The sequence below is a fragment of the Carassius gibelio genome, chromosome A12, assembly GCF_023724105.1.
Source record: "Carassius gibelio isolate Cgi1373 ecotype wild population from Czech Republic chromosome A12, carGib1.2-hapl.c, whole genome shotgun sequence".
Lineage (NCBI taxonomy): Eukaryota > Metazoa > Chordata > Actinopteri > Cypriniformes > Cyprinidae > Carassius > Carassius gibelio.
The window spans coordinates 14,176,772-14,197,335 of record NC_068382.1 but is presented as its reverse complement, the minus strand read 5'-3'; the positions used below and the strand labels follow the sequence as shown (position 1 = coordinate 14,197,335).

At 38.6% G+C, this 20,564-nt stretch overlaps 1 protein-coding gene across 2 annotated transcripts in view; it reads right to left on the bottom strand.

Annotated features, from left to right (window-relative positions):
• LOC128025234 (major facilitator superfamily domain-containing protein 8) overlaps positions 1-20,564 on the bottom strand; it is a 32,737-nt gene that overhangs the window by 7,697 nt on the left and 4,476 nt on the right. Inside the window, exon 2 of one of the 2 annotated variants that reach the window (XM_052611365.1) lies at positions 13,586-13,633. In XM_052611365.1, the coding sequence (XP_052467325.1) occupies positions 13,586-13,632 (47 nt within the window). In that variant the 5' untranslated portion in view covers position 13,633. Of the gene's footprint in view, positions 1-140; positions 486-13,585; positions 13,634-20,564 lie in introns of those variants that run through there. The other variant, XM_052611363.1, reaches the window with a different exon arrangement.

Sequence of the window (20,564 nt, the reverse complement as noted above, 5' to 3'; positions counted from 1 at the left end):
AACCCTTGTGAAATAACACACAGGCAACAATATTAAATGCTCGACCCAAAAACTTTCACAGTACAGACATCATTTCAGAACAGAAAACAAGATCAGCGCTGCCAGACTGCGTTATTACAGATATAATTATCAAAACATACCTTGTAATATCGCCTCTGAAAAGCGGAGTGTTTTCATCAGACTCCAAAAGAGACATTATTGGTGATTAAGCAGCTTGCGAAAATGAAATGACGGCACGACTAGAGTTCACTGAATGTCAGCTCTTTATATTGACATGCTCTTTATAATCAAGTTAACTTGACTGAAAACTGTCTGGATTTGCACAACACATAACTCGAAAACGCATACAGGCATCTGTATGATATTATGCCCATTTTAGTTGTTTCAAACACAGTAGTGTTAAGAGTAATTCGGCGTTTTTCACGCGCAGTCTAAAGTCCATCGATATTGTGGATTCAGCGAAAACTTGAATCATCTGAACGTTGTCACACGTGAATAGTGAGAAACAAAAACAATCAGGCTTCAAAATAAAAGCCCCCATTCTATTAATTTTCATTTTGTTTTTAGATTATGGTATTTATTCGTATTTTAATTTTCGTGCATTTAATGCAAATAAATGTTTACATTTGCTAAATTAATGCAACGTTTTAATTTATGAAAAAATTTATATTATATTTTTTCAGTGTATGTCTATTTTTTTTTTTTTGCAACATTATTGCAACTAAATTAAATGTATGTGTGTCTATATAGCAGGGGCGATTCTAAGATTTTCATGAGGGTATAATAATAAAATAAATAAATAAATAAAAGTTTGACTAATAGGGTAAGGATGTATACTAAACTGAACTGAACTTATTGCAGTATTACACTGTATTGCATAGATGGGAATAACATTTGAGCAATGAATAAGCCAAATTCAAGTCTTCCTGATATCTCTCTCAAACAAAAAAGTCGCGAGTCTAAAGTGACTCACTTTAAAAATTCATTTTTGCAACATTGACATTTGTTTATTAACAATTAATTTAAATATCCCCTCACTATTTTTGTTTGCTTTTTGGCTGCTGTTCCAGAGTTGTTTTTGTATTCAGTAGCCTATTTGGCACATTAACATCTATATTATTAATGTTTTAAGAATAAAGTCAAAATTACGATAATAAATCCATGTTATACTGATTGAAGATAATGTGAAAATTTCACCTATAGGCCTACTCCAAAAAAAAAAAAAAAAAAGTCTGTGGCATCCATCATTTAACTCTGATTGATCGAATCCTGAGACATTCATTTGTATTAAATTGTTCTGAATTTTTTCAACATGCATTCAAATATTCATGTTTATTTCGTGCTTCAAATATTAAAGAGGAAAATATAATTGATTCATATGCAGCTAGAACTGAAGCGAATTATCTCACTACAAATTAAAGAGCGTAAAAAGACATATATTGTTTGTATTTTATCATAAGAAGGCTGAAGACCAGTCAAACAAACCTGGTAGACTGGTTTCAAAACATTTTCAAATAGGCCTTCATGTAACATTTATTAATTATTTATCAATATATAGGCTATTGATATGAACATGTAGAGTAGCCTATAAGAACATGCTCTTTTAATAAGCAGCTGTATGGCATTAATAAAAAAAAAAAAAAAAAAAAAAAAAAAAAAACTGAACTCTGAAATAACAGACATACATCTGCTGATCATACAATTATCTACTTTTCAAAAATGAGGTCTACTGTTTAGTAAATGATTTTTTTTTAGGTGTGTTGTATTACATATTACCAGTAAGTTCACATGTGTGAGTAACATTAGCCTATATTATATTGTATTATTTAAACAGTAACTGTGAATATATTTGGATGCTCCATGTTTGTCGCTGAATAGGCTTACATGATTTTCAATTGAATTTTAGGTGATATTGCTTGAAAAGTGAATTATAATGAGAGCTCAAATAAAAAACTAAATTATTTATGCAGTTTATTTTATTAACAAACCCTATGTGACAACTTAACCTATGGCTTAAAGCTGTGATATTAATGTTGTCCACTAGAGAGAGCCACAGGATGAAGAATATTTAATATTAGGATAAGGAATATTTGAAACTTATTTAAAAAAAAATCTATTTCCACACTTTTAAACAGAAAAAAAAATGCATTTAACTATTTCATTTAGTTATGATGTACTGACAGTATAGTTTTATATAATCAGTGTACATTACTTATACCAAAGATTGTTTCCAATTGTTTACATTTTCCTAAATGCTGTCTTAGTTTTTCTCAATTACTAACACAGAATTCATTAAACAATTCACCACTTTTTCACAACTATATTCACATTCTGGTAATAACAAATTTCAACCAAGTTAAATGTTGACCATTAGTAACTCAAATATCTGTAAACTTGTAAACCTCTCTACCTAAATGTCTATTATGCACATCCTCACATCCTTAATACACATTTGTAGTTTTTCTAAAACATATTTATTCATGCTTGTAGTTCTGGACCGAATCCTTCACCAAAGCACAATGGATTGTGGGGCAATTTTAGCCATTAGAGTGTGCAAAAACAGTGGGCCTCAGGATCTCATCACGGTATGTCTGTGCATTAAAAATGCCATCAATAAAATGCACCCGCGATCATTGTCTATAACATATGCCTGCCCAAACCATAACCCCACTGCCACCATGGGCCACTCGATCCACAACACTGACATCAGCAAACCGCTCATCCACAGGACACCATACACGCTGCCATCTGCCCTGTACAGTGAAAAAAGGGATTCATCCATGAAGAAAACACCTCTCCAAAGTGCCAGACGCCATCGAATGTGAGCATTTGCCCATTCAAGTCGGTTACAATGAGAAACTGCAGTCAAGTCAATACCCGCGATGAGGATGACGAGTATGTAGATGAGCTGCCCTGAGATGGTTTCTGATAGTTTGTGCAGAAATACTTTGATTATGCAAACCGATTGTTGCAGCAGCTGTCCGGCTGGCTGGTCTCAGATGATCTTGGAGTGGAAGATGCTGAATATAGGTCCTGGGCTGGTCGATGTTGTGAGGCCAGATGTACTGCCAAATTCTCTGAAACACCTTTGGTGATGGCTTATGGTAGAGAAAATAACATTCAATTCACGGCAACAGCTCTGGACATTCCTGCAGTCAGCATGCACTTGCACGCTCCTACAAAATTGTGACACCTGTGGCATTGTTCTGTGTGATAAAACTGCAGAATTTACAGAGTCATTTTACTGTGGCCAGCCTAAGGCACACCTGTGCAATAACCATGTTGTCTAATCTGCATCTTGATATGCCACACCTGTGAGGTGGATGTATTTTCTCGGCAAAGGAGAAGTGCTCACTACAACAGATTTAGACAGATTTGTGAACAATATTTGAGAGAAACAGGCATTTTGTGCACATAGAAAAAGACTTAGATCTTTGAGTTCAGTTCATGAAAAATGAAAAAACAAAATTGTTGCATTTATATTTTTGTTCAGTGTAGATCCTAACCCCAAAAAAATAACCTTCTTGGCAAAAGTGAAATTATTTTTGCCCATATTCACTCAGAAGCTGCACACAAGCGGTGTTTTGTATCACTTTCTGTCTCGAATCGGCTAAAATCAGTCAATCGTCTATGTATGTAAGGAGTTTGTGCCCCACTTTTCTCAGCGAGAGAGAAAAATTCAGGGCTGAGGCTGATCTGAGCAATATGTCCTCCTGAAGACAAATGTTAATATCTGAAAAATCCAACAAACTGTGAAATATTAATCCAGAGGTCACGAGAAGCGAATGTCAGCTGAGGAAAGAAGCACATGCAGGTGCTTTATGAGGCTAAGTTCACACTTTAAGCCTCAGTACTCAATTCCAATTTTTGCTAAGATCCATTTTTTTGTATAGTTGTTCACACTGTTGTTTTAAATTTAGCCAATATCAGAGAAAATCTATTTTCAGTGTGAACAGAACTGACCATCATGTGCAAAAGAACAATACGAACAGGGTCGCCAGGTTATCACAACAAAATCCACCCAACTGCTTCTCAAAACTAATTCTGTGGGAAAACTGTGCACTTATAAATATTTGCACAGCGTGCTGTCATACAGAAATAAACACAGAGGACATTAAGCAAATATGTGTTTATTTATAGTGTGATATGCTGCAGAAGCCAGTGAAATTATGTGCAGGCAATTTGAACAATAAAGACAAGGATGTGTCAGAAGAGTCAAGAGTTTTGAAACTTTTATGATACAAGCTTATGTTTTGGCCACTGCTGGCCAAATGAGTGCCCTAAGCAGAACTCCCCCTTCCCAAATTATATATATATATATATATATATATATATATATATATATATATATATATATATATTAGGGGTGTAACGGTTCACAAAATTCACGGTTCGGTTCGATGCGATACACTGATGTCACGGTTCGGTTCGGTTCGGTTCGGTACGTTTTAGATACAGCAAAATGTAAAAACATCTCAACTTTTCAGAATGCTGCAAGCGCACCGCGGGTCATGTGACAAGAACTAACCAATCAGCTTCATCCTTTCCCGTAACAACGTTGAAAACTCAGCCAAGATGAAGGAACAGCTGTTCACAGTTGTATATGGATTGCAATTTTGAAATAAATTTAGTAGCAGAGCTACTGCAAGCGATTTTTAGAGCTTGCAAATCCATTTATCATTCGCTGAAATTTCCGCGTCTCATGGAGAGAGCACGTCATTGTTGCTTAGCAAAGACAGACGCCTCATGAGCGCTTCTGCCCGAGCGCTTTGGAAAGGAGGAGAAAGACGCGCTTAGCGTTTTCCACGCGTTTTTAGGCGCGATATGTGAACGGCCCCTAAGGCGCTCGCTCACTCAGCACGCGCTGAAGGCTCGTTGCAAAATGTCTAATGCATTTAACAGACCAGAAATATAAGATCCTAAAATAACCAACAGGTCTGGTGTGGGTGCACTTTGGATTCCCTGTAAGCTATAATACCGGTGTCTAAATGCTGCAGGGATAGTTTGTTGCGTGCTTGTTTCTCATTTTTTTCGTCTTTTCCCAGATACTGACACAATAAGGTGATGTCAGCGTAAATGAGTTGACATGTTTCAAGTATTCCCGCTGGTGTTTTTTTTTTTTTTGTATTCCCGCTGGTGTACCCTGTCATGTTGCAGATGCGACATACCGTTGTTTTTTTATCCACCACTCTCTTGCCATCACCATTATAGCTTAAAGGGAATCCAAAGTGCACCCAAACACCAGACCTGTTGGTTACTGGAGGATCTTCTTTTTTCTGGTATGTTAAACACATTGGCCATTTTGCAACGAGCCTTCAGCGCGTACTGAGTGAGCGAGCGCCTGACTGAGTAGTACCCTAACATAAACATATAAGTTGGTGTTTTTTTCTTCTTCGGGAGTGTCAGGGGCGTTGCCTGTTACGTCGTTTGGGTTATTGGGCTACCTTGTTGAACGCATATCATTATATTTCTCTTTTTTTTTTTTTTTTTTTTTTCATATAATGAATTAGTCCAACGAACCGTTCGGTATACATAATGCGTACCGCGTACCGAACCGAAAGCGTCGTACCGAACGGTTCAATACGAATACGCGTATCGTTACACCCCTAATATATATATATATATATATACACCTCATTTATATATACCTCATTACTAGCCCTAACATGAAGTTTACCAGACAAAACATGAACTATTTTGTGTTCATATTGTCTGCAATGAAATACAAGTCAAAGTAAATTTAGAAATCACTACTTCACCTCATTTACACACACATATAAGCACCACAATCACTCTCACTCACTGCAAATTCTTGTTTAGCCTATGTAGCATTTCCGAGCGTTTTCCCTTGTATTTGTTCTTCCCAATAAGTGTCTTATCTTGGATTGTGTATTTCGACTCTGATTCTCTGCTGCCTGCCCCGATCTCTGCTTGGTTCTGTTTTCTATTGTGGTTACCCCTAACATACCTGACGCAGAAGGTACATACCTAACATAGAAGACTTCGCCATACCAGGATCCAACAGCCCGGTATACTATTGTTACTGAGATGTCTGTTCCCACTTCAAGGTCAGCATATCAACTCTCCCGCTCTATCATTGACCCAGTAGATCAGCTATTGCACCTTCATCAAGGAGCCCTATCTACTGAAGAGTATGTTCAACAGTTCTGTGATATATCATATCAAGTACAGTACTATGATGAAGTTTTGTTTAAGAACTTGTTCCGTTTTGGACACAATGAACCAACTAAATCATTGGACCTGGAGGGGAGTTTAAGGGCAGTTTAAGGTACATCATGGACTTTACACTGATATTATGTGACTCTCCGTTCACTGTGGGAGAGGCGGAGGACAGCATTGAAGCCCAAAGTCTGTTCACAAGATGGCCGCCAGTCCAGCACCACTGCACAGATGGCAGTCACAGTTGATCTTCCAGAGTCAAGTCAGGTCCCCGTCGACTTTCCAGAGTCAAGTCAGAGTTAAACTTCATGAGTCAAGTCAGGTCCCCGTTGATCTGGTTACCCCTAACACCCCTGTTGATTTCCCGGAGTCTAGTCAGGTCACCGATAACCATCCAGAGTCAAGTCAAGTCTCTGCTGACCGTCCAGAGTCAGGTCAAGTCACCATTAAAACCCATGAGTCAAGTAGAACCACAGTTAAACTTCATGAGTCAAGTCAAGTCACTGTTGATCTCCATGACCAAAGTCAAGTCACCAATGATCTTCATTAGCCAAGACACCAACAATCTTCATGAGCCAAGTCAAGTCACCATTAACCTCCGTAAAATAAGTCAAATCACAGTTGATCTTCATGAGCCAAGTCAAGTCACCAATGATCTTCATGAGCCGAGCCAAGTCAAGTCACCATTAACCTCTGTGAGTCAAGTCACAGTTGATCATGAGCCACGTCAAGTCACAGTTTATCTTCACGAGCCAAGTCAAGTCACCAATGATCTTCACGAGCCAAGTCAAGTCACCAATGATCTTCACGAGCCAAGTCAAGTCACCAATGATCTTCACGAGCCAAGTCAAGTCACAGTTGATCTTCATGAGCAAAGTCAAAACATCACGGGTCTACCAGAGCCTCGTCATGTCTCAGCTGAACTTCCAAAGCCTTGTCACGTCTCAGCTGAACTTCCAAAGCCTTGTCACGTCTCAGCTGAACTTCCAGAGCCTTGTCACGTCTCAGCTGAACTTCCAGAGCCTTGTCACGTCTCAGCTGAACTTCCAAAGCCTTGTCACGTCTCAGCTGAACTTCCAGAGCCTTGTCACGTCTCAGCTGAACTTCCAGAGCCTTGTCACGTCTCAGCTGAACTTCCAGAGCCTTGTCACGTCTCAGCTGAACTTCCAGAGCCTTGTCACGTCTCAGCTGAACTTCCAGAGCCTTGTCACGTCTCAGCTGAACTTCCAGAGCCTTGTCACGTCTCAGCTGAACTTCCAGAGCCTTGTCACGTCTCAGCTGAACTTCCAGAGCCTTGTCACATCTCAGCCGAATGGAAGCCATCCACCAATCCGAATGCCTCTGACTCCCCGTTACAATTTCTCCGTATTTTTTAAATTACGCTTTGCATTGTGGGTACAAGAAGCTCAGTCGACAATCTGCCCAAAACCAGTGCTTGAGCAGGCGCCATTATTCACGGAGATAGTCTCGGTCTAAATTTCATTTTAAAATCGGTTTTAGGATTTTGATAATGATTCTAACACTTTCTTTGTAAATATTTTTTTGTAAAATGTAACTAATTGTAACGTTAACTTAGTTGCTGCCTGGCTTTTTTGGCAAATGAATGTCGGAGCTGTCGCATTCAACATTTTCAGCATACCATCACATCTTAAGGTTACTTGACATGGAGGTATGTGTTACAGTGCTCACTTTCAGTTTTATAAATAAAGGTTTATAACATTTTTATTGTTGTTGATGCAGTGTTAATAATTTTTTTTAATAAGCGTGTCGTAAAGCATCTGGGAAATGAATGTTACTGAGGTGATATTGAGCAGCTGTGATAACGTTAAATCTGAAGTGCGGTACAACTGTGTTAAGAGCGCTTTATGCTTTCAACAGGAGCTGGTAGAGTAATTGGCAAGAAAAGAAGACACCATTAACATTATGACTTTTCATTTAAAAGAGATTATACTACTAGGTGAAGATCTGACATCACGGAGTTCTTCAAGGATAACACACCTTTTCTGCCAAACGAAGTAGGTTTATACATTTTATCTGTTTATGTTAAACACACACACACACACACACAAAAATTCTGTAACTTTACTGGCACGCTGTCTGTGAACGCAAGCATGTCATTCATGTGTAGAGAATGCCCAAGTATAGGTCTCTGCAGGAAAGTAATGTGCCAGGAGCACATCGGTTCTCTCTCACTTACACAGACAAAAGCACGGAAAATTTTCAAAATTCATTTTTTGGAGAGTGAGAGTCTTAAATAAGTTAGTCTTGACTGATGTCTTGACTGACGTAAAGAGTTGGGATGTGTCAGATGTCCGTCGATGTGAGTCATGTTTAAAAGGGACAGTAGTACATGACATTCATGGTGTTTCTGTTTCTTTTCTAAAGGCAGGTCATAATTGCTGCTGTACTTTGCATCCCAAGCACCCCCTGCTTCTTATCATGGGTTTGTATTCGGTTTTATTTATTAAGTTTTTATTTATGGAAGCATATGGGTAGCAACAACCAATTAGAAATGTAATATGCAACATGCCAATGCAATATGTAAAACGGCAATGTGTTTCTGTATTTTAATGTACATTTTCCCATACATAGTGTTCCTGTAGCTCAATTGGTAGAGCATTGTGTTATTAAGCTCAAGGTTGGCAGTTCGATTCCCCGGGAACACAGGATAAGTAAAAATTGATAGCCCGAATGTACTGCAAGTCGCTTTGGATAAAAGCATCTGCTAAATGATGAAATCCGACGACTATACTGTATTGACCTTGAAATGGTAGTTGCATAGTCTGTCAGTGGAGGGACAGAAAGCACAGAGATTTCATAAAAAAATACTCTTCATTTGTGTTTCTAAGAAGAATGGAAAGTGTATGGATTTGGAACAGTATGAGAGAGAGTAACTAATGACATAATTCACATTTTGTTCATTAAATAATGTTGTGTTCTATAGGAAAATGGTGTCATTTCACTTGACTATAAGTCTTTAGCAATTGTTAATAATGACAGCCTTGTCTTTGTAGTCATTTTTACCCCATGTATTTGAAAATGTTTATCTTTGTGACCACTTTTTGGTGCAACACCAATATTGTGCAAGTACCTGAACATTGAAGCTCTCCTTGTCACCACCCTGTTTCTGTCCTGCACCAGCCTCCACCTGCCCGATGTTACTGTTACGCGCATTCTAGGAGAAGGGAGCGATATATATCACATGCATGTTCCTGTCTGCCCTTATTTGGTCCAGTTCCTGTTCTCATTTAGTTAATTAACATTCATTCTGTTCACCTGCATTATATTACTCATCTTGTTTACTCCTTGATTCCCTGTCTTTATAAGCCATCAGTTTCTGTCTTTTCCTTTGTCCTGGATTAATGTTCACTTCAATGGTCTTAGTTTGTTGATGTTTATTAAAGACTTATTTTATTCTACTTCTTCTTTGTGCGCTGTTACTGCAACCACAACCACGTTACAGTAACTTACTGTAATACTAAATGAATTAAACTTGTATTAAATCAATATTACATTTCTTATCATGCTTATATTTGGAGAAAAACGGGGAGGAAAAACAACTAAATAAGTCCAGGAGCGTGACATTACTCCACCCTCCCAGAAGGCGTGTCCTGTGACGTAACAATTCCACCGTGTAGACGATGGAGGGATGAGCCAGGAGGGACCCGGAGCAGGAAGAGCACAGCAGGACCCAGGCCACAGTCATAATAGTGGCCCATGGTAGAGCCGACGGCGGAAGGAGCCATGGAGGGTGCTTTCTAGGAGCAGGCACTGGAAGGCTTTTGGCTCTGCACATCGGGGAGATGGTGGCCTTGGCTCTGTGTCCAGAGTGGATCTGGTGAGATCATTCATGGGGCAGATGGTTTGTGGCAACCCATTTCTTGCCATAGTCCACTCCACGAAGGCGGCAAATTCCTCCAAAGGACAATCTTCGGATGACGGATGCACTCACGTTCAGGCTTGCATCATAGAAAGAGCAGAGCACATCATCTGGGTAGCTTGTGATGTTAGTGACCAAAAATAACAATTTGGTGAGAGCCTTGTCTCCCTGCTCCAGCAGGAGAAGGAGGAATTCAGGGCGAAGGAGGGGATCCATCGGGGCACACAACGGAAAGATAAACACTGGGAGCAAAACGAGAAAACAAATGGAAAGGAAAACATGGAAGTTATTGTTTTAGGTCAGGTCTTCTGTCACAATTACTTTCGCTGTGAGGAAACGAGGAGTCTCTGGAGTAAAACGACCAATAGTCTTTAATAATCCAAAGGAAACTGGGAACACGGAGGACATTCAACAAGTAGACCCGACAAACAAGAACTGAAAGGGCTTTTTAAAGACAGAAGAATTGGGAAGACACAGGTGCAAGGAATGACTAATTAAAGGGAACACGGCACTTATGGAGAGGAAAAACACAACGAAATGAATGCAGGGGTGTGAATATAATATAATTATTATAAAGTTTTAGTCACAAGTAGGCTTGGGCCAATTACCGGTTTCAAGGTATACCGGAATTTGAAAATTTCACAGTTTCAAAACCATTAATAATTTTCGTTGTAACGTTCCTATGATATGTGCTGTTTTTAATCTCTCTTCAAAGACTGAAAGTGTAGGAATCTCTCAGCTTGAGTGTAGTGTAGAGAGTAACACGACCCTTCTCCTCCTGTGGGTGCAAGCGAGCAGTCAGTCACATGTGTGTAGGATGGCCTAAAGGACTAAAGGAGCTTCCACTGGAACTTACGCAATTGGCAACCGGACGTTTATTGTCTTATTGCAGCTTGTCTCTGTTCTGGACTTGCACAAACTGCGTTGCAATGCAATAATTTTCCTAAATGTAATTTATGTGAAAATATGAAGTCTGTAAACGGCCGTTAACACAGGCCAGAGACATTGAAGAAGGATGCAAAGAGAAAAATACTGTAGCAGGCAGATAACTCTGTTCACACTGTTCATAATAAAAGAACTATTGGTAGAAATTCTGAAACTGATTTGGGGGTTTATATTAATGTGTTTCTGAGGGGAACTGATTGTCTTCTGAAAAGTTTACATGGTATTTTCTTTTCATCTCGTCTCCGTATAGTTAATATTAAAGCAGTGTTTCAGTGCAGCTCTGCTTTGTTTACAGCTTTAACCAAGAAAACACTGTATCTGGTGTTCCATGAGCGCCTCCTGCTGTCAGAGAGTAAATCTGCAATCTCATTCAGATTTTCTGCTGTTTGTTTCATTCAGGCATGTAGGACAGGTGCTGGTCATATAATTAGAATATCATCAAAAAGTTGATTTATTTCACTAATTCCATTAAAAAAGTGAAACTTGTATATTATATTCATTCATTCCACACAGACTAATATATTTCAAATGTTTATTTCTTTTAATTTTGATTATTATAATTGACAAATAAGGAAAATCCCAAATTCAGTATGTCAGAAAATTTGAATATTACTTTAGACTAATACAAAGAAAGGATTTTTAGAAATCTTGGACAACTGAAAAGTATGAACATGAAAAGTAAGAGCATGTACTGCACACAATACTTAGTTGGGGCTCCTTTTGCCTGAATTACTGCAGCGATGCGGCGTGGCATGGAGTCGATCAGTCTGTGGCACTGCTCAGGTGTTATGAGAACCCAGATTGCTCTGATAGTGGCCTTCAGCTCTTCTGCATTGTTGGGTCTGGCATGTCGCATCTTCCTCTTCACAATACCCCATAGATGTTCTATGGGGTTAAGGTCAGGGGAGTTTGCTGGCCAATTAAGAACAGGGATACCATTGTCATTAAACCAGGTACTGGTAGCTTTGGCACTGTGTGCAGGTGCCAAGACCTGCTGGAAAATGAAATCTGCATCTCCATAAAGTTGGTCAGCAGCAGGAAGCATAAGGTGCTCTAAAACTTCCTGGTATACGGCTGTGTTGACCTTGGACCTCAGAAAACACAGTTGACCAACACCAGCAGATGACATGGCACCCCAAACCATCACTGACTGTGGAAACTTTACACTGGACCTCAAGCTACGTGGATTGTGTGCCTTTCCTCTCTTCCTCCAGACTCTGGGACCCTGATTTCCAAAGGAAATGCAAAATTTACTTTCATCAGAGAACATATCTTTGGACCGTTCAGCAGCATTCCAGTCCTTTTTGGTTTTAGACGCTTCTGACGCTATCTAAGGAATGCGACAGCTGAAACCCATGTTCTGCATATTTCTGTGTGTAGTGGTTCTTGAAGCATCTCCAGCTGCAGACCATTCTATGTGAATTTTTCCCACATTTTTTAATGAGTTTTGTTTCACAATCTTCTCCAGGGTGCGGTTATCCCTATTGCTTCTTGTACACTTTTTTCAACCACATCTTTTCCTTCCCTTCGCCTCTCTATTAATGTGCTTGGACACAGAGCTCTGTGAACAGCCAGCGTCTTTTACAATGACCTTTTGTGTCTTGCCCTCCTTGTCCAAGGTGTCAATGGTCATCTTTTGGACAACTGTCAAGTCAACAGTCATCCCCATGATTGTATAGCCTACAGAATTAGACTGAGAGACCATTTAAAGGCTTTGCAGGTGTTTTGAGTTAATTAGCTGATAAGAGTGTGGCATCCGGTGTCTTCAATATTGAACCTTTTCACAATATTCTAATTTTCTGAGATACTGAATTTGGGATTTTCCTTAGTTGTCAGTTATAATCATCAAAATCGTTAAAAAAAATTGGATATATATCAGTCTGTGTGTAATGAATGAATATAATATAAAATTTTCACTTTTTGAATGGAATTAGAACTTTTTGATGACATTCTAATTATATGACCAGCACCTGTATAATTTCTCAAGCTAGTCATCAGAACATTCTGTTTTTGCTTCAAATTCAGTTATTATTAAGTCAAATTATGTATATGAAATTATATAAATTAAAAAAATTATATGTATATGAATTATATAACTAAAATTAAATAACTAATTAGTTACAGATTTAGGTTAAATAACGATGTTAGTTTTTATTTTTCTTATTATTAGGAAACAAATTAAAGAAAAAAAAACACATTCTACTGTTACTAATATTCTCTGTGTTGCTCAAAAACAAAATATATTGTGTTCATATATTTATTTTTATTATTTTTTTTATTTTAACCCGGTCATTTTAAAATAACACATTTTAGAGCTGTAATGACAATACCATGATACCGTGATATTTTTGCTTAAGGTCATCATACCGTCAAAATGTCAGACCGGCCCATGCCGGTGTAATAAAAAAATGGATTTGGATTTTGAAAAGATTGTGAAGGCTTCCAAGACCAAATGATTTAGATTTTATATAAATTTACTAGGGTTTTACAATAGTAATAATAATTGTTGTGGTGTTGGCATTACATATTTTCTGTGCACCATCAAGCGTAACAAACGAAAATTAACGTAATATCACAAACCTTTTCATGAACATTGGTGTTGTTTCCTTCCAGTCCGTGAGCTGCATTCTGGACACAATGGGATTTATTAGTGTCAACAAGAACAGCAAATACGCAATCAACATATTCACAAAGATGGATAATATAAGTTGAAACTGGAAAAAAATGACCTGCAAAATGAAATCTATTATTGCCGTCACGAATATAGTGAAAATTAATTGAAAAGTGTTTATTGCGGCACAGGGGGAGTTCTAGACTATTTACAAGTGGGCTCACTGTAAGCCTCCATACTGTCATCTCAGTCCCTCTAAAACTATCTGAACGATCAGGACAGAGATGCTTCCTCAAGAAGTTTTATCATTCTCATGGGTTTTAAGGCTTGTCAGTTTAGCATTAAGTGATTTTAATCAATTCAAGTGCAAGATGGTATGAAAGATATCTCAATGCACTGTCATAGATCGCCTCAGTGCACGCACACACCTGAATCATACACATATGGCAAGCCAAAGTATTCATATATAGGGTTTGGTATCATTTAAATTTTATTGATTCTCATTCCAATTCTGCTTATCGATTGCGATTCCAATCGATTTCTATTTTCAATTCCAATAAGATAAAAAATCTAATATAAAAGTTAATCAAACATTTATTCTGTGTCTTTTTACAAAGCATTGTATTGCAGCTGAATAGCCTGAGAAAATATCAGCAGCATTCAGAATTTTGCAGCAAAAAGAACTACATTAATATAAATTAAAAATATAACTGTGTTAAAAATGTAGGAAACAGTAAATAATAAAATAGGAACAAACAAGGCATGCATTAATAGCATAAATATATACAACTGAACCAAATGTCATATACAGAAACTGTAATTAAAATTGTAAAAACATTCTGCATAGTTTTCTTTTCATAAATAAAATATATATTAATTAAAAGTTATTAAATACATTCAGTCAAGGTCAGTGAATGATTTTCTTTTGTTCTTTGATTAACATTAATGACAGGCAGTGTGTTTATAGGCTCCTGTCTCTTTAAAACCGAACACACGCAGTGCTAAAAATACTGTGCATGCGTTTTCCTTCTCATCTACGGAGCCCCGCACATGGCTTGCAGTCAAAAAAGTAGGCTAAATCGTGCGCACAATTTACTATTTCACGCCCTGAATTTATAAATTGTCCACACGACTTACTAATTAATTCCCTCGATTTGTTAAATCGCGTACATAATTTATAAATCGAGAGAATTAATTAGTAAATTGTGCGCAGGATTTAGCAAATCGAAAAAATGGGAAGATCCCTCCAGTGGATGAAGCTGTGGCTGCCCACCTGTGCCCACCTAGATGAAGCGGGGCACAGCTTGGCCACATTTAAGGAGTTGCCCTGCGCACTACTAAGGGCACTACCCAGGCTATCGGATGTTCGTTGGCCAGCTTTGTGGTATTGGAAAGCCACCTCTGGCTGAATATGACAGAGATCAAGATTGCAGATAAAACTGTTTTCCTCGACTCGCCTGTCTCCCCTGCTGGTCTCATCGGTCCCGCTATGGATGGGTTCACGGGTGCTTCACCGCTGCACAAAAAGGATGCGCATGTCCTTCACTCAGAGGTAAAATCAATGCTGGTGAAAAGGGCCATAGAAGTGGTCCCCCCAGCACAGAGCGAGTCAGGCTTCTACAGCCGGTACTTCATCATCCCCAAAAAGGATGGTGGTCTCAGACAGATCCTCGATTTAAGACATCTGAACCTTGCCCCGATGAAGCTTACATTCAGAATGATCACTATCAAGCAGATTCTCGTGCAAATATGAGGTTATTTTCCCTGGATTTGAAAGATGCTTTACTTACACATCCAGATAGCCCCCCATCACTGAGATTTGCTTTCAAGGGAGTGGCTTATCAATACACGGTCCATCCGTTCGGGCTGTCCCTGGCTCCCTGCACGAAGTGCAAAGATGTGGCTTTCTCTCCTCTGAGACAAATGGGAGTTCGCATGCTGAATTACCTCGATTACTGGCTCATTTTGGCACAGTCATAGGCAGAGCTGGTGGCTCACAGTTCCCTCCTATTCAACCACCTAGACTGTTTGGGGCTCAGGATCAGTTTTTCCAAGAGTTCTTTGTCCCCAAGCCATCATATCACGTTCCTGGGGACAATTATTGACTCAACCCATATGAGAGCCATATTCTTGCACAGAGGTGTAAAGTACTTGAGTAAATGTACTTTGTTACTGTACTTAAATATTTTTGTACTGAGTATCAAAAATATAAGCAACTTTTACTCTCTACTCAACTACATTTTTGATTGATACTTGTACTCTTTACTCCACTACATTTGAACTGACACTTACTGTTACTCGCTACATTGTGTTTGTGGACGTCAAGTCAACTTTATTTGTCGTGGCTTATTTCATTTGTGTCATGCTGTGTTCACACCAAACGCGAATAGAGCATCTGGCGCGAATGATTTCAATGTTAAGTCAATGCAAAGGCGCGTTTACGCGCGTCTGGAGGCCTCGTGGCGAGAATGAAGGGGCTGCACTTTTCGTTCCATTGACTTCCATTCATACGCATGCGAATGCGTCAGACCGGAAACGCAGGCTCATGCGAAAATTTTCGCATTTCGCTGCGTTCGAAAGTTCAAGTTTGGTGAACTCTGACCTGCGAATTTGCATCATGTGAAGTCTTGTGTCCAGTAGATGATCAATACTGCGTGACCTCTCTGTACAGAAATAAAAAAATGAAGGAAGTGCTAATTTTAGCAGCATCCTATTTTATATAATACATATTTAAAAGATAATAAAAAAAGAAGCTGCATGGTTCACAGGAACAGGGACAGGAACAGATGGTACATTTGAATGAGGACACGTTCTATAATTTTTTTATTGTTAAGTGTGTATTTATAGAGAGAGAGAGACGGAGAGTACTATATAATAAGACGCTTTCGACGCCGTCGCAAAAGACACAGTACAAGCACAAATAAATCCATGTTGTGATAACTGAGGGGAAACCGTTATATCTTGCTCCCGCCCATATTCGCAGCGGCGTCCGAAATAATTTTGCACGTTCAAAGGCTAGTGTGACCGCACCTTGAGACGTTTAGCGCAGCGAGGAAGACGCGAATGACGCAAATTGAGCGTCTGGCACGATAGGCGTGTTACGCGCGAATTGTTCTTATGTGCATTTATGTGTTTGACGCAAATTCACGTTTGCCGCCCAAGTTGGAAAATTTAAACTTTGGCGTCACTCATTCAACACGGAGGAACAACTGATGTTGTCAGTGAGCAGTCAACCGGAGCTTTATGACACAAGTATCACACACAAGTTCATATTTCAGGAATAAAAAGGACCTCACTTGGAAGAGTGTGTTGTAAATACATATTTAACTTTTGAGTCACGTACACGTTTACCGCTGTTTTTTTACAACTATTTTCCCCCTCATATAGCCTACAGCTACTTTTCGCTAACAAGATAAAGTGTTTATTCAGAGAACGTGTGCAGGAAAAAGTGGAAAAGGCCTGAGTGCTCGATCAACATCAGCCATCTTGCAAACAGACAACCGCTAGTACTCACCCCTTCCACAAGAAGCGGATTTTGCCTCAGACGCGCGTCAATTTCGCTTCAAACTTTTGCTTTCTATGCACGTCTATTTCGCTCTAGACCCGCGAATGCATTCAAAATGTTCAAGCAGCAAACTAGACGCGGTAGACCCGAATTTGACGCTCTATTCGCATTTGGTGTGAACACAGCATAAGAGGCGATATCGCCATCTGCAGGTTATTGAAGGTACTGGATGTTATTTGCCTATATGTTCTACTCCGTTGTGAATGTGAATTAGCAGCCTGCCAAACGACAGGTGTTTCAAGTAAATTAGCAATGGCTGCAGCTACTGATGAATCCAAAGCCAGCACATAATGCAGTGCCAGCACTTATGATAACCAACCCTGGCCTTATTTGAAAGAAATGTTTTCATTTACCGGTGTACATAATGACTCTTACATAATGCAGTGTCTACTTTGTTTGCCACGAGCCATGAAAATAAGTGCTTTTAAGAGTTCATCATCAAATTTGAGGAAACACATTGAGGTAAGAGCCTATTTAGTGCCAATTTTATGTAGATTTAGCCAAATTAATCTATATAGACCATGTTTGACTTTACAGTGGTATTGTAAGCATTGCAGTTTGTTAGCAATACCAAAAATTAATACAGTTACTCAAATAGTTAAACAAAAACACTGCAACAAAATTTTTGTGCATTGCGAATGAATGTAGTCACTGAAATCTAATGACCTATATGGGAAGTCTGCTAACCAAATATAAATTGTGCATCAGGTGTATTTAGCTGTGAATTTGTGATTATTTATCATTTAATTTATATGTATTTTACTAAGTTGAAATATAACACTGCACCTCTGTTTCATTTTTATTAGAGAAAACATCCAAACCACTTGAATAACAACTCAGAATTGACCTCGACCTCTCAGAAGAGAATATAAGCATAACTATGGAGCCCCTGACAAAACAACTCAACATTGGAGAGACCAAGTTAATTTCTCAAGCAACCGTTGATAAAGCTGTACTGAGATTCATTGTATGCGGTCTCCAACCTTTCAACATGGTTGAAAAAGATGAATTTAAGGGCCTGATTCGTGACTTGCAGCCTGACTCTACTGAATGGTCATGATCAACCATCTGTTCCAAGATGGGGTTAAATGCAGGAGAAAGCTGCAGGAGAAATGAAGAAAAGTTTAACAGAAGCCATGAGAATACATCTGTACAACCACCGATTGCTGGAGTTCAAGATGTCGCAGCTTTATAGGTATGACGGCGCACTGGATTGACCCAGACAATCTACACTGATGCTCTGCAGCACTTGCCTGTCGACAGTTAAAGGGGTCTCACATGTTTGATGTACTTTCTGCTACGATACATGAAATACACTCTGAATTTGAGATCCATGAGAAAGTTGTCTGTATAACAACAGAAAATGGATAAAGTTTTTTGAAAGCATTTCATTTCAATGGAGGTGAGAACATGGAAGACGAGGATGAATCTGACACTCAAGATGAGGAGAAATGTGAGGAGATTGAATATATTGAGGTTACTGAAATTCTAGCCATGGATGATCTTGAATTTCATTTGCCCAAGAACCAACGTTGTGATTGCCATCTTCTGAACCTGGTTTCCACCATGGATGTTGACACTGCTTAAATGCATGAAACATACAAAAGGTTATCAAGATCATCGTTCTCCAAATGCTGGGCCTTTTGGAACAAGAGTGGCCAGTCCAACAAAGCTGTAGAGATGATGGAAGAGAATTTGTAGTTTGCAGTTTATCCCCATGTGAGTACTGTTATAATGTAATGACTTTTCTTTCAGATAGTTTCTTTCAGAGACTTTATGCCTTTTTCCACCAGCAAAAGTGAATATTTGTATGCCATCAAGGCATCCTGAATTGTCAGATGAAATAATGGATATTTTCTTAATATTAATTCAAAAATGGGATACAGGAGGGGTAGCAACAAATCACTTCATATCAATGCAAAATGTTCTATTATCCTATGATGTCTATAATGATTGAGTAGCATCTATATTTTGCAGTATTCAGATACTTTAAATAGTCTTAAACAAGGTTTTTCTTTTATAGGTTCACTCTTGCAGAAAAAGTCTTTATTGGGGAATATGTCACCACCATGGCCCCTGTTGCCAAAGTGATTAATATCTTGCAAGGAGAAACCAGGGGATGGCTTGTTCCAACTCTCAACATCATGGTTTCCAAACTAAATGAGCCAAGATATTCATGAAACCGTGCAAGAGACTGGTAGATGCAATCCTTGCAGGTGTGAACAAGTACTTTGGTGACATTCTCAATGATCCTGAGCTGATTGTGGCTGCAATCCTGCTTCCAAAGTTTAAAACCTATTGGACAACTGATGCTGCCATCCTCAAACTTGGTTTGTTGACAGGCATATAAAACTAAATGAGATGCAGTGACATGCTAATTAGTGCAGATTTGTTTGCTGATTTTGGAACTAACAAACATTTAGATGAAATAATGGGTGTTCTAGTATTGCATATAATTTTTGGGACATTTGGGAATATTCTATTTACTTTTATCAGTAATGTGTGTTTTTTTTTTTTTTTTTTGAGCTGTGGAATGCTGAGACAATATTTGAAACTGGATAAGTACACATGAGCTTTATATTTTTAAAAGAACTAAAAATGCTTTTGAATTAAATTGTTGAAGAAACATTACTAAATGTGTATTATATTGTAGGTCTTGACTTCATAAAGGGAAATATGGAGGAGACCTCTCAGCTTACAAGTGATGCCACTTCTTCAGAGGAAGAGGATTTCTTCAAGCCATTGAAGTCATGCCAGGCACAACAAGGACCAGCAGTGCTTAATGGCTATTTGATGTGTGCTGTTGATGACATGGTTTTCCTTCCCACCTCTATAGAAGTTGTCATTAAGGCTCAACACTCCCCTACCTGCATCTGCTGCTTGTGAGGGACTCTTTAGCACTGCTGGCCTCATTTTAAGTCCAAAAAGAGCTAGAATAAATTCCAAGAACTTTGAAAACCAGCTATTGTTAAAGTTGAATGAAAATATTGCCCCTCTCTGAGACCGAGAGGTACATTTATACCAAAGTTAACTCTGATTTGAATTTTGTCCATTTTACTGAAAATACCTTTTTTGAAAATGTTTTACTCATGCCTTTTTTTGAACACTTGAGTTTGACTTGGACAGACTTGTTTGATCTGTGTTTTGTTCTGCCATGTCGAAATATTGAGGTGTTTGATTTATTTTCAATATTAGGAGGTAAAACCTCAAAAATAAACTTTCTTGTTTTTCATTGACCTACAATATCTCTTTGTGTTGAGGACTAGTGCATCTTTGAGCCAACATTCAGTACGAGTAAAATACTTAAGTACTTAAGTCAAGCATGCTGTGGCCCACGACTGGCCCAGGCTCCTCCTTTATGCTTTTCCCTTGATAGATCTGAT